The sequence below is a fragment of the Elephantulus edwardii genome, unplaced genomic scaffold (assembly GCF_000299155.1).
Source record: "Elephantulus edwardii isolate Elephantulus edwardi_28Jun2011 unplaced genomic scaffold, EleEdw1.0 scaffold00041, whole genome shotgun sequence".
Taxonomy (NCBI): domain Eukaryota; kingdom Metazoa; phylum Chordata; class Mammalia; order Macroscelidea; family Macroscelididae; genus Elephantulus; species Elephantulus edwardii.
The window spans coordinates 6,054,438-6,069,551 of record NW_006399791.1 but is presented as its reverse complement, the minus strand read 5'-3'; the positions used below and the strand labels follow the sequence as shown (position 1 = coordinate 6,069,551).

General features: G+C 37.5%; 1 protein-coding gene across 3 annotated transcripts in view; it reads right to left on the bottom strand.

Annotated features, from left to right (window-relative positions):
- The window catches only part of SEC11A (SEC11 homolog A (S. cerevisiae)), a 56,938-nt gene that overhangs the window by 22,764 nt on the left and 19,060 nt on the right, over positions 1 to 15,114 (bottom strand). For 2 of the 3 annotated variants that reach the window (XM_006885148.1, XM_006885149.1), the window contains exons 2-3: positions 9,508 to 9,617; positions 6,217 to 6,366 (exon numbers count right to left, since the gene is read on the bottom strand). In XM_006885148.1, the coding sequence (XP_006885210.1) occupies positions 6,217 to 6,366; positions 9,508 to 9,617 (260 nt within the window). The remainder of the gene's footprint in view (positions 1 to 6,216; positions 6,367 to 9,507; positions 9,618 to 15,114) is intronic. The other variant, XM_006885150.1, reaches the window with a different exon arrangement.

The window sequence follows — 15,114 nt, the reverse complement described above, 5'->3', positions numbered from 1 at the left end:
ATATTATTCAAAATGGGTGACCTTGGAGGACATTATGCTGAGTGAAGTATCTCAGTCACAAAAGGACAAATACTGCATGGTGCCACTGCTGTAAAACAGGACTGACATGAGGGTGGGGGGGGACTGAGAAAGATGGGTTCAATAATGTATATGGCATTGAAACAGATGAGGGAGAAAACTATTTAAAAGGGAAAAGTGATTAGGTATTTTTGTCATGACAGAAGTCCAGAGTGAAGGCTGCATAGTGGAGTGGACCTGGGGGAGGGTTTGTAAATAATGAAAGAATTTTTCTTTTACTTTTCCAAGAGGGTAGTGTACTAGGAGGGAGGGTTGGGAGGGGAGAAAGTGAAACAATGAATGAATGGAAATCCAAGGTCTCTGTAAATTTTCACTGAAATTAATAATAAATTTTTTAAAAAAGGAAAAAATTTCAAGATTACGAAAAGTCTTATTTAGAACTTCTTCATAAGCAAGGATCTAAGTTACTTCCCCTATTTCACTCCCACCCCCAGTGTTCAAGACACATCTCTACAGTCTTTCATTTGCTTCTTTCTAAGTTTTCCTAATAGAAACACTACAGATCTTAAACGGAAAAAGTAAAGACTATGAACCTTGACAAGGGATCATAGGCTTAAATATCAAAAGGATCTTCTAATTCACCTTGCTGAACACCTACATTCCAGAAACTAAGGCCCAGACAGCTGAAATTATTTGCTTTGTTGCTATGTCCCACTATCATGTACAGAGTCTAAAGGTTTTAAGGAAGTCCTTTCTGATTCTAAAAGTCTATATATAAAGTAATTAACACAGATATTAGAAATTTTCTTTAGAATTTTAACAAGTTTACACATTTATTCTTCCTTGAAATGCCTCTTAGGTAATCCTGGATTTTGCGTCTTTTTTCTTTTTTAAGTCAGAAATTATCTCATTCCATTATACTGGCAGATACCACATGAAATCAACCTTTTTATCAGTTTTGGGAAGTTGTATACAGAGTTTTAGAAGCAGGAGTGGCATCCACTTCCTAAACAACATGCCTCTGGAAACTCTATGAACTTTGATAAATGTCCATAGTTGTAGAGAGGCTTCAGGTCTTTTGTTCATAGGGTCGCTATGAGTCATGCTTAATTCGACAGCAATCAATAACAACAAAAACATACACAGGGTTAGTTATCAGGCTGGGAAGCAGAGGCGGTTGTTACGTGCCATCAATTGAAATGGGCTCATACCTGAGATTTTTCAGAGACTGTAAATCACACAGGAGGAGACTGCCCATCTTTCTCCCCAAAAGGAGCTGGTGGATTCAAACTGCCTGCCTTTGGATTAGTAGTGTAACATCTTACCCACTAGGCCACTAGAGCTTCCTGGGTTGTTGCTGGCCTTCGAGTCAAGCATGACTTATAGCAACCCTATGAACAAAAGGCCTGAAGCCCCTCTATAACTATCGACATTTATCAAAGTTCAGAGTTTCCAGAGGCATGATGTTTACAGAGTAGATGCCATTCCTGCTTCCAACCCTGTCATAGTATGTTATTATAATGTGCCATTGAGTCACCTGTGAAGTATAGCAACCCTGGACAGCAGCTCTGAACCCTTTCCTGTCCTAAGCCTGTCTTACTAATTCCGATACAACAACCTCCATTGCCCCAGGTACTGTATCATGCCATCTCATCCAGGGTCTTCCTTCTCCTGTGATGTCCATCCACCCTTCTGAGCATGATGTCCTTCTCCAAGGACTTATCTCTCCTGGCCATGTGCCCAAAGTAAGTGAGATGGAGCTTCAAAATCCTAGCCTCCAAGGAGAAACTTCGTTTCAAGGCAAATCTATTTGTTTTTTTGGCAGTTCATGGTATGTTCAAGACTCTTCTCCAGCACCACAACTAAAAGGCATCTATTTTTCTTTCATCCTTAGTCACTGCTCAACTCTCTGAAGCATAACAAATAATTGAGAAGACCATGGCCTGAATTAGGCGCACCTTTGTATCTATCGAGACTGACATCGTTGTTACTCAGCACTCTGGAGAGGTTCTTGACAGCAGATTTTCCCAATGCAATTCATCTTTTGATTTCCTGACTGCTGGTGCTAAGAGTGTTGATTGTGCTTCCTGGGTAGTATAAAGAACCTAAGAAAAATCACTCAGGGCAGGGAGGAGGGTAGAATTAATAAATAACTATCTACATTTTCCCATTTATCCAGATGCTCATAAATCTTCAGATGTTTGTAAGAATGGACTGAAGGGAGACTTCTGGGTAAGACTATAGACTAGGTACACAAAAGCCCATAACATTCTTTAGCCAAGAGGCTAAATCAAAGATAACAGAAAGGATTATCCTGGAACCCCAGGTCTGACAATAAAAAGACAGTAACAGTATCAGTCATATATATACTTCCTTCAGTCTCAGCCATCAGGCAAGAGTAAAGACCAGCTCCTGCTCCACTTGATCAACAGGAGACTGCAAACAACAGTGACCCAGTCTGCTCTCAAGTACAGTGAGCAGAGAACTGCACATGTATATTCATTCTCTATTAGACTCACCAGAAGACAGGATGTGCAACACTAAGAATTTCAAAATAGCAAGTGATATAACACACTTGCATGCTTAAGCAGATGTATCAAAACAAAATAATAGTTAGACCAGAACACTACAAAGTTTTAGAGACAATAAATAACTTTAAACTACTCAAAACATCAGGATAAGGTGGTACAAAAAGTAGCCAAAATAAAAAACTACAAAACCTTTGAGAAGAAAAGCTACTGGAATTTCATGATAGGCATTCAAAAGGATGATAGTTAGGTGTCTTCTACAAAACAAAACAAAAAACACAAACATACTAGGAATTCTAGAAAAACTAAAAAAAACCCCCACCCTTCCAAACCCAAACTATAAAAGACCAAATAGATAAAATAATTGGAAAATTAGATACAATAAAAACCTAGCAAATTGAAATTTTGACTATTAAGACTAAACTAAAAATATTAGAAACAGATAATATACTAGAAGAACAAGAGTAGAGCTGAAGAAATAGAAAACAGAATTAGTGAACTGTAGGACAAATTCCACAACAGTAATAGAGAAAGAAGCAGAAAAAATTAGGGAAGAAAAGTAAAGAAATTATGTGGGACAACAGCTAGAGGAATAACTTAGGTGTGATTGGAATTTCAGAACAAGAAGAGATCAATAAAAATACAGAGACAACTGAAGATTTTCTGGAAGAAAATTTCCCAAGCATCGTGGAAAATGAGAAAATATGCATTCAAGAAGCTAAGCAAACCCCAAAGAGAACAGATCTAAAAAGAAAAATATCAGCACCTATCAGAACTATCTATGGCTAACATTGAGAAGAATAGGAATTCCAGAAAACTTAACGATGTTCATATGAAAACTATACCTAGACCAAGAAGCTGTTATCCAAACAGAGCAAAGGAACACTGCATGGCTTAAAATCAAGAAAAGTGTGCATCAGGGCTGTATCCTTTCTCTATACCTATTCAATCTGTGTGCTGAGCAAATCATTAGGCTGGACTTTATGAAGAAAGGGGCATCAGGTTTGTATAACCTATGTTATACAGATGACATCACCTTGTTTGCTGAAAATGAGAGGAGGATTTGAGGCACTTGCTACAGAAGATCAATGAAAAGAGCCTTCAACATGGATTACATCTCAACATCAAGAAAAAAAATTCCTCACCTTTGAAATAATAGGCAATAACATAACAGGTTGAGAAAAGACTGAAATTGTCAATGATTTCATCTTACTTGGATGTATAGTCAATATCCTTGGTACAAGCAGTCAAGAGATCAGGAGACGTATAGAATTGGGGAAGTCTACTATCAGGGACTTCTCCAAAGTCCAGAAGACCAGTGATGTCAATCTGAAGGACTAATGTGTGCTTGATTCAAACACGGTCCTTCCAATCACCTACTATGCTTCTGACAGCTAAATAATGAATAAGGGTGACAGAGGAAGAATTGATACCTCTGAGCTGTAGGGCTGGAGAACAGTACTGAACATGGACTGCCAAAAGACTAGATAAAAGATATATGTCTTGGGGAAAGTGCAGTCAGAGTACTCCTTAAAGGCAAGGATGGTGAAGGTGTCTCACATATTTTGGGCATGTTGTAAGGTAGAGGGTCAATTTAAGAGAGGAAGGTCCTGAATGAGATGGATTGACGGTGACTGTAGTAATGGGCTCAAGTATGTTGACGATGGCTCAGGATAGAATCAGGTTCAATCTGTTGTTTATAAGGTTTGTCGTTTGTTGTTTATGAGTCGTACTCAGTTCAACAGCATTAAAAACCACCACCACCGTAACAACATTTTCCAAAGGTAAAGACAAAGAAAGCATAATGAAAGCAGGTTGGGAAAAACAAGAACTACCTATAAAGGAGAACCAGTAAGATTAAGCTTCAATTTCTCAGTAGGAACATCATAGGCAAAAAGGCAATAGAAAGTCATATAGAAAGCATTCAAAGGAAAAAAAAAACAACCCAAAACCTGCCAGCCAAGAATTCTACACTCAGCAAAACTGTCCCTCATTTATGATGAAATTAGGACATTTCCAGGTAGAATTTGTGAAAACCAGACCAACCTTACAAGAAATCCTAAAAGGAGCTCTTGGAACTTACAGCCGAAAATGATAAGACAACCACGTGAAATGAACATATATGACAGTATCATTCAGAAACAAGACAGAAATACACTAAGTATAATAAATGCAGGAGACTAAAAATAGGAAACAAGAAGTATCAGTCCATAAATGATGACAACTACAAAGTAAAAAGAGGAACTAAGAAGCACGGTTACAGAACTTATATATGGAGAGATGTCAAGGAGATTTCAAGCTAAACTGAACTGTTTTAGACTTAAGACTAAAACAGCAACTTAGACGGTAACTTCTTAAGGCAATTAATAAATGCTCTCATCAATATGAAAAAGAGAAAAATCATGACTTACAAAACACTGTAACAACAGCAAAGAAGGAAATGATAAAAAAGACATAAAATCAACTTAGTTCAGAAAAGTAGATGGAATAAAGAAATCAGCAACACCACAAAAAAAGAGTTAAGTACAAAAACCTGCCTAATATGGGTACATATAGAGGATATTATACTAAGCAAATTCAGTCACCAAATGGCTATTATGGTATCAAATCAGTATTATAAAAAGCTAAGGAAAGGTTTACACACAGATGGAATTCATTTTGGATGGTTACCAGGGATGGAAAGGCATAAAAATTAATGAACAGATAAGTTGGGAAAAGGCAGTATTTTTTTTTAACTAATAAGCCCAAATTTTATTTATTAGTTTCCCAATAAAGTTAAGTCCTTGAGGAATACAGCATTACATAGATTCTGTGTACAATGACTTTAGCAGGAAGATTGCTCTGAAATGTGGCTGAACCATGCTACTATTTCCACAGACATGAGTTACCTTTTTCCTCACATCACTCTGGTTTTGTTAGGTTTGCCAAGAGGAATCACTGTGTTGTTCTTTTTATTTGTAAACATAAGCATCTCTCTTGCCTAAGCAGAATTGTTTCATCTAGGGCGTAAACCCTTTAATTTTTTAAGACGAAATGTGTGCTCCCTCTGGTTCTCCTGGAGACCTTGTTTATAGCCAGCAGAAGTGGCCTCCCAGCCATCTTCAGAGTTTATAACCCCTGTTCCCAGGAGGCCTTCTTGGGGTACAAGATGGAAAAAGTGAAAGGCACTATTTATAACATATTGTTATCACAACTCCTTAACTACAAGGTGATAGTTATATACCATCAAGTCATAACCAATTCATAGCTTCCCCCCTAGCAGGTTTTCAGAGGCAGTAAACTGCACAGGAGGAGACTGCCTATTTTTTACCTGTGGAGCAGCTAGCTGGTAGATTTGAACCATATGCCTTTGAGTTTGCAGCTCAGCTCCTTACCACTAGGCCATTAGAGCTTCCTATATTGATCAGCTATTGTAATTAAATGTACTAATCTATTGTAATTGTAATAAAAAGGTATATGGAAGATCAAATGAAATTGTAATGACAGTGTTACAAAACAAAATGTCTATGAATAATCAAATAAAAACCATTATGTTTTGCAAACTTCCTTCAAGTGTAAAAATGGGAGGAGGGGGAAAGGATCTAGAGGTTTCTCAATCTGCTGTCTTTATGAAAATGAAATACTAAAACATAAAGTGTTTTAAAATGGAAAAAACAAATTTTACACATACTTTTCATGAATTTTCAAGACACGGTGAACTATAGGAATTTCTCTTCCTTCTATCCTAAAAACAACAATTTCTCCCACTCTTATGGGATCATCAACTCGATTTGTTAGGAAAAGAAGATCTCCTCTATGAAAAGCAGGTTCCATGCTGCCACTAGAAAGAAAATAAAAAAGAAAAAGAAACACAATTAGGGAAAAAAAGACTTGAATTTCAAAATCAGACACTCAACAGAACAATCAAAAGTATCACTTCTGGAGTAAATATAATACTTAAACAACTATTCCACCAACATGTTGTTAAATGGCATTGATTTGACTCTGACTCACGGCGACCTTATGAATGAACACTGCCCCATCGTGCGCCATCCTCCCATCTCTGATATGCTGGAGCTCACTGCTACAGTCACTATGTCAGTCTATTTTGTTGAGGGTCTTCCTCTCTTTTTCTGATCCTCCATTTCCCAGCATGGTGGATGTTTTTTTCCATAGACTAGTGCTTCTTGACAACATGCCCAGAGTATGCAAGACAAGTTTTCACCATTCTTGCCTCTAAGGAATACCCTGGTTATACTTCCTCCAAGAAAGATAGTTTGTCAAGGACCTCACCAAGTTCTAAAGAACAATGATGTCAGTTTAAAGACTAAAGTTCACCTGATTCAACTCATAGTCCTTCAATTACTTCCTACGCACCTGAAAGTTAGACAACGAATAAGGACAAAAGAATCAACGTCTTTAAATTGTGGTGCAAGAGTAATGCATCAACATCAATTTTCATTATTCTCAAAATATAGTATTCCCAGTCTAATGAATCACAAAGATTTTTTAGTTATTAGCTTTAATTATATAATTCCATTTCAAGCTTTTATTCAAATAAGCATAAATTTGAAAAGGGCAGTGTTAGTAATTCCTTAACCTTTTAGAATTTCAAATGACAAACAACATAAAAGGAAAAATGAACTTTAAAAAGAATGCCCTTATTTTCATTTCATCTGAAAACACTAAACATATTCAAATAAGGACTGGATCATCATCTTCTGCCATTTATAAAGGTACAGACCAAGATGACCTTATGGGTTCAAACCATTAAGAGGGAAAAACAGCTCGGCATGTCAAAGAACCATCAGCTACAAAGATAACACTGGTGTTATCAACTTATTTTTGTTTTGTTTTATTTCAGACAGTAAAAGAAAGAAAATCAAGGACTTAGGCAGAAAATTGTGCCTAATAATTTCAGAAACCAAGAAGAGGCTCAGTTCCAAAGAAGTTAATAATGGAACTTCTAAAAAATGTCTTCTCACCTCTAATCTGTTCTATTCTACACCAGGCATTAAAAATTTCCCAAGATATTTATACTAATTAACAAACCCTTTCTTTCCGTGAAGAATAAGCCTATTAGTAATATATCCAGAATTCAAACTCCAGATTTCAGTTTTAAGTAGTCCCAATACATAAGAGAATACAGTAATGATTCCAATATTTGCTGCACACTGGAATCACAGTTTTTATTTTTACCTGTGACAAAAGTTTAACAAAAGATAAAAAAATGGATTGTGGGCCTAAGACTTCTGAGGTATATTTAGTTCCAGGTAAAAATAGTATTCTATTCTTTGAAGTTACATGAAATTACTCAATCACATAACTAACTTTTTCTAATGACTTCTACCAGAACTGACTGGCTCCTTCCCAAACATCATCTAGCTTCTTCTCTTAATTTCTTTTCTCTATCCCAGATAGTCAATCAGAAAAAGTTCTGACTGTAAATAAACTGTTTACAGTCTAGACTGGCAAGTAGGATAGTTTACTAGATATGACCTACTTACAGGACTCGTAGTATTTTGAACAGGTCATCTAGGCTAATCTCCTATTCATTCCAACATCTCCAGAGGTTGTCAGCTTGTTCTTAAATGCCTCATTGAAGGAACTAAGCCTGAAATTATCCTGGAAAAATCTCCACAAGAAGCCTCCTGGGTCCTTCTCTTTGGACACCCTTCCCTAGAGTGGTGATTAATGCGACTTCTCTCATTAGTGTTTGAACACGTCACAGATTGATGCCCTCCATTGAATTAAAGTCAAGGCTGTCTATGAACTACATAATTAGTTGAATCTGAAAGGTCCTCTAATATTATCTAGGCCTACTCATTCTAGGGAGCTCTACTGACATAGTCTTTGGCTCTTTAAAAAAATATGGTTATGTATGACTATGAATAAAAGAACTAAGGTACAATAAACAGAAGTCTACTGGAGACCCAGTGTCTCAACCACTTGACGAGGTTGAAGTACATCATACTATAAAGGAATCCAATAAATCTTTTCAAAAGAAATACACTACGGTCTAGACTTTAGATAAGGTTAATGATTCAATTTATTTTATATTTATATTCCATTATTTCCAAAAAGGATTTCAGATGGTCTACAAAATTAAGCTAAAAAAAAAAAACCCAAAAACCAAACTGAAAACAGAGCTATAATGACTCAAATAACCAAATGGTAATTACCCAAATTAGTTACTAAATTAGTTTTCAAATTACTAAGAGTATGAGTATAAGGTTTCGGAAGGAATTAGGGTGGAGGGAAAATATCAGCAGTATCTGTCATGTTAAGAAGTAGCATTAGTGTCTTCAAAATTCCTGGAATGATATTTAAAGGTCAGCATGAAACATAGTCAATAATTAGTGATGCTTCTGTACTGACTCTGGGAACATGCTGCAGTGAAACTTTTAATTGGCGAAGACCTAGAAAAACTACTTATCTGCTGGATCAAAGTGGAGAATATAAGAAGACAAAAGAATTACAAGAAAATAAAGCACAATGAAATACTTTCTTTAGGGATGTTAATACAGCATGTGTTAAAAATAAAGGTTAGGGAGATCTGGCAGCCTAGTGACAAGAAGCTGTGCTGCAATCCCAAAGGTGCGCAGTTAGAATCCACCAGATGCTGCGTTAGGGAAGGAGGAGCAATCTCCTCCTGTGCCAGTTGGATCTGATTCGACAGTACACAACAAGAAAGAAAGAAGAAGAAAAAAAACCAACCCAACAACAACAAAAAAAATAAAGCTTATGTACAACCTCTGTTTAGAGGTCTTTTGATGTTCTGAATGGCAAGTGCCTCACAAGGTGAGAATTTCTCTTAATTCAACAATGGTGACCCAATTTCTTCCAGGTCCACTTCTGGGAAAGAGCAGTTTCTAAGGGACTGATAAACCAGCACATGAGAATGTGTCACTAGCTCAATTGTTCTCCCAAGTTGACTCTTAAGGCTATGTCAACTGCATACTTGGAAAAGAAAGATCGTTACCTGAGCACCACTACAATTGGACTTTCACTTCCAGTAATTACCATTAGCCCTTTCCAGATCATTAGTGCTGAGGAGACAATCATTCCAAAATTTAGAACTTGGTAATAAAGCTGTAAGAACAAAAAAAAAAAAAGAAAATATCAGATCCAGTTATGCCCATCCAAAAATACAAGCAAAGAGCATTATCAAGGTAAACGTTTCATGTAGTTCTATCATTCCTCAGCTGAACTTCTGAGGCATTCTCTAAAATACTGTTAACAACTGCAGCAGCAATAGTCTGCACACCTTCTGCTGCATCCTGCTGCATTTTGTTGGATAAAAACTAGTTACATGTTTATATAAAGAACCATTTGACATTTTCAAAATTTTCCATACAATCTATTTCACAGGCCATACATCCATCCATTAGGCTCATCCAATCTCATCCACACTATGGCACAGGCTTTTGAACTTCTCTACTGCCTAATTTTCAAAAGATTATCTAGCATTTGATAAATAAAGGCTAATCCAAGGATATTTTGGGCACCCTGGTGACACAACAGGGGCGCTCTGGTGGCTTAGTCTGTAGGGAGTTGCACTGCTAACCTTTCTGGCCATCTGAGCACATCAGCAGCTCCAGAGGGAAAGAGAGGCAATCTCTTCATGCTTGATTTAAAGTCTGGGAAACATGCTGGAGGTTCAACTATGAGTAGGTTCTGATTCCACAGCAATGTGTGAGTAAGTGGTGTCACACCATGCAATATGTCAAAGTGACATCAAAAGGTAGTACAAAAGCCAGCAGTTTAAATCCACCAGCTACTCTTTGGAAGAAAGTAAGGCAGTCTCCTCCTATCAAGATTGGAGTTTTTCTTTTTGCTTTTCAAGGAGAGGAGCAAACTGGGGGTGGGGGGGGGGTGGGTGGGGAGAGAAGTGCAAAAATGAATGAATGGAATTCCAAAGTCTCTGTAGATGTTCATTGAAATTAAGAAAAAAAAAGATTTACAATCTCAGAAAATCAAGGTGGCAGGGCAGGGGGAAAAGTCAGTATGAGTCAGATTGACTAGACAAGTGGCCTTGGTTTTGAGTTCAGTATTCAACAGCATTTAACCCCATTTCTTCCCTTTACAAATGAGGAAAGGGAAGGAAGTAACTTTGCCAAAGCCATACAATCTCTCAGTCACAGAACATAAAGGCCAGCTAAACTCAGTTAAGTTTCCACTATTCTATAGGCTTTAAACTTCTATGATATAAATAAGTTGTTGTCCAATATCAGGAGCCCTGCGGAATGGTGCTAAGTGGCTGGTTGCTAATCAGAAGGTTAGAGGAGTTTGAATTCATCAGACATTCCATGAACAGACGAAATCAGGTTGCGGCTGTAAAGGTTTATACCGTTGGAAATTCTATGCGGCATTTTTACTCTGTTCACCACAAATTGGAATTAACTCCACAGAAATGAGTTTAGGTGGATTTCTTTTCTTTTTTTAATTGATACAACACTGAAAGGGAAGGAAATATGTGAGGCAACTGATTTGGGTTAAGTCTTGATGATAGGCAATTGTAGAGCAGATGACAAAACAGCTCAAGGAGTGAAAAGAATAATGGGAAAAATCTGGGGTGGGGAGGCAGATTAGGGTTACAATATGGAAGGCCATTAGTATAGAATGAAAAAAATAAGGATATGAAAGTTGGAAAGACTGCATACTGGGTATGTTTACTGCTGCATTATTTACAACAGCAAAGAGATGGAAGCAACCCAGGTGCCCATCAACAAATTAATGGCTAAAAAACCAAATGGATAGAAAAACAATGGTATATTCATACAATGGAATACTATGCAGCACTGAAAAAGAATGACCTCGTAAAACATTACACAACTTAAGGGACCCTGGAGAAGATCATGCTGAATGAAATATCTCAGTCACAAAAGGAAAAATACTGCATAGCACCACTGTATAAAGCAAGTCTGACATGGGGGAGTTGTGGAGAGAACATTATAAAAGTAGACAGGTAATGACCACTGCATTGGAACAGATGAAGGAAAGAACTGACTAAAAGGAATATATGATTAGGCATTGTATGTATAACAACTGCCCAGAATAAGAGGTACATCATTGCAAAGAGGACTAGAGGTAGGCAATTGTACAATAATGTGTCATTATTTAAAAAAAAAAGTAACTGGAAGAGGGGAAAGGAAATGATGGGATAAAATGTGCAACAATGAATGAATGAAAATCTAACTAACTTCTCTGCAAAAATTTGTTAAAATCACAATTAAAATTTATTTTTTTAAATAAAAGATGAAAAGACATAATAAAATTTAAAGGGCAAAAGTTTAAAAATTATACTATAAGCTCATCTTTGTTACTTAAAATAATACATTGACAGGCATTCTCTAGGACATGGCAACCTTCCTACTTTCACTCTCTTTAAAAATTCAATGTTATGGGGGGAAAAGATGGGAGGCTGTTCTAGATCAAAAAAGACTAAAGAGACTTCTTCAGAAAGAGTCAAAAGAGTTCAATATCAGCAGTTAAAACAAGGCCAAGACTGACTGGAACAAACCATCAGTCTCTCATGTGCAAGTTCAAACTGAAGCAGAAGAAAATTAATGCAAGTATACAACAACCAAAACATGACTTTGAGTCTATCCCAAGTGAATTTAAAAAGCATCTCAAGAATAGCTAAGAGGATATGAGGGCAGTTTGGCTGGCTAGGCAGGTGTTCCCGTCCTCCCTCACTACTCCATGTGTGGCCCTCCTGAAGAGGTGTACTCTGTTGAAGAGGCCCATTTATAGATGGAGGCCCATCCTTCAGTTAACAATACAAAAGTAGCTGTGCTCGCATGCTAAAACTTCCACATAAGATCTCAAGAATAGATCTGCAGCACTGAACACTAGGGAAAGAATACCAGATGATGTATAGAATGACATCCGAGACATCCATCCATGAACAAAACAAAAGATCGTTATAAAAGCAGAGAAGAAAGAAAAGGACAAAATAGATGCCAGAAAACTCTGAAACTTGCACTAGAGCATAAAGAGGCCAAAGTGAAGAAATTCGGAAGAAAGCAAGCTGTACAGAGGATTTTAAAATGCAGCTTGAGAAGACAAAGTATTTTAATGATATGTGCAAAGAGCTAGAGTTAGAAACTCAAATGGTAAGGACCCACTTAGAATTTCTCAAGCTGAAAGAAATGAAGAACAAATTCAGGCTTAAAGCTGCGATTCTGAAGAATACTATGAGCAAAATCTTGAATGATGCAGGAAGCATTAAGAGAAGATGGAACGAATATATAATGTCACGCTACCAAAAAGAATTGGTTGAAACTGAACCATTTCAGCACCTAATATATGATCAAGAACCAGAGGTAAAGAAGGAAGATGTTCAAGCTGCACTGAAGGCAAAAATCAGGCCACAGGAATTGTGGTATTTCGATAAAGAGATCCAGATCTGGATGTGCTAACAAGTCTATGCAAAGCAATTTAGAAGACAGTTCAACTGACTGAAAGAGATTCATATTTGTTCACATTCTCCTTCCCACCAAAAAAGGGGGAATCCAACAGATGTGGAAATTATTAAACAATAAAAACCGGCTGGAACAGTACATTGATAAAGAACTGTCAGAAATTCGAGATGGATTTAAAAGAGGCCTTAACACCAGGGATAACAAGTTATGCTAACATTGAGAAAAATGAGGATCACAGAACATTTAATTGTGTTCATATGAAACCTAAACACAGACCAAGAAGCAGCTGTCTGAACAGAACAAAGAAACAGTGCATGATTTAAAATCAGGAAAGGTTTGTATCAGAGCTAATTTTTTTGCTATACTTAATCAAAATATATGCTGAGCAAATAATTTGAGAAGATAAAGATGAATGTTGACAGCAGAATTAGAAACTCATCAACAACCCACGGTAAAAGGATGACACAACCCTGACTGGAAAAAATGAGGACTTGAAGCACTTACGCAGAAAATCATACTACAGCCTTCAACATAGATTACATCTCAACATCAAGAAAACAAAAACTCTCACCACAGAACCAATGGGCAACATCATGATGTTGTTATTGTTATGTGCCATCGAGTCGCTTGCGACTCATAGCGACGCTATGTACAAGAGCTCTAAATGCTGTTCTATCCTATGCCAACCTAGCCATCTCAAACGCACTTATTCCCACCGCTCCAGTCACAGAATCGATCCATCTCACCAAAGGTCTTCCTCTCCTTCGCTTCCCCTCCACTCTGCAAAACATGATGTCCCTTTCCAAGGACCAGTCTCTCCTTGCAACATGCCCCAAATATGTCAGACGAAGCTTCAGAATCCTTGACTCCAGGGAACACTCTGGCTTCACCCTCTCCAGGACAAATCTCTTTGTTCTCCTAGCAGTCCATGGTATAGTCAACACTCTTCTCCAGCACCACAGCTCAAAGGCATCAATCCTCTTTTTATCAGCCCTATTCACTGTCCAACTCTCTGATGCACAGCACATAACTGTGAAGACTATAGCCCGGATCAGGCGCAACTTAAGTCTCCAGCCTGACATCGTTGCTCTTCAGTACTCTTGAGAGGTCCCTCACAGCCAACTTTCCCAGTGCAATTCGTCTCCTGATTTCCTGGCTGCTGTTACCAAGAGCGTTGACTATGGAGCCAAGTAAATTAAAACTGTTAACTATCTCAATCTCCTCACCATCCATGCTGATGCTGCCAACTGGCCCAGTGGTTAGAATCTTTTTCTTGACATTTAGCTTCAGTCCATAACATCATGATAGATGGAGCAAAACTCTCAAGAATTTAATTTTAATTCATAATCAACACCTTTAATAGCAACAGTCAAGATATTCTTGCACTGAAAAAGGGTGTGGTGAGGTGTGCCTGACCCAAGTCCTAGTATTTTCAATTGCTTCTTATGCATTTGAAAGTTGGACAATGAACAGGACAGACTGAAGGAAAATGCCTTTAAACTGTGGTGTTAACAAAGAACACTGAATAACCCATGAACTACCAAAAGAACAAATATGTCTGGAGAAAGTGCACCCAGGGTGCACCTTAGAGGCAAAGAGGATGAAAATTCACCTCACATATTCTGGGCATGTTTACTGATGGAGAAAGACATGTAACAGGAAAGGTGAGGATCAGTTAAAGAGAAGATGATGAACTAGATTGACACAGTGACTGTTAACAATGGGCTCAAGCTTATCAGAGATCATGAGGATGGGGCAGGGCAAGGAAAGGTTCAGATCTGTTGTTTACAGGGTTGATATGAGTTGCAATAGACTCAGTGACACTTAACTACTATCGGTTTTCCCCCATAAAATCAACTTGTTTTTTAAAAAAAAAAGTTTCAAGCATTGTATTCTTACAAGTACAAAAAGCAATCTCAGGAAGGAAACACAAGAAGCTGGTTATGGTGGCTGATTAGGAGAACTAAGAATTAGGGTTGTAGGAAACAAATTTCCAGTATAGGATTCATCAATGTCAAGAAAACAAAGATTCTCACCACTGGGCCAATTGGCAGCATTATGATAGATGGTGAAGAGACTGAGACTGTTAACAGCTTTAGTTTGGTTGGCTTCACAATCAACACTCTTGGTACCAGCTGCCAGGAAATCAAAAGACAAATTGC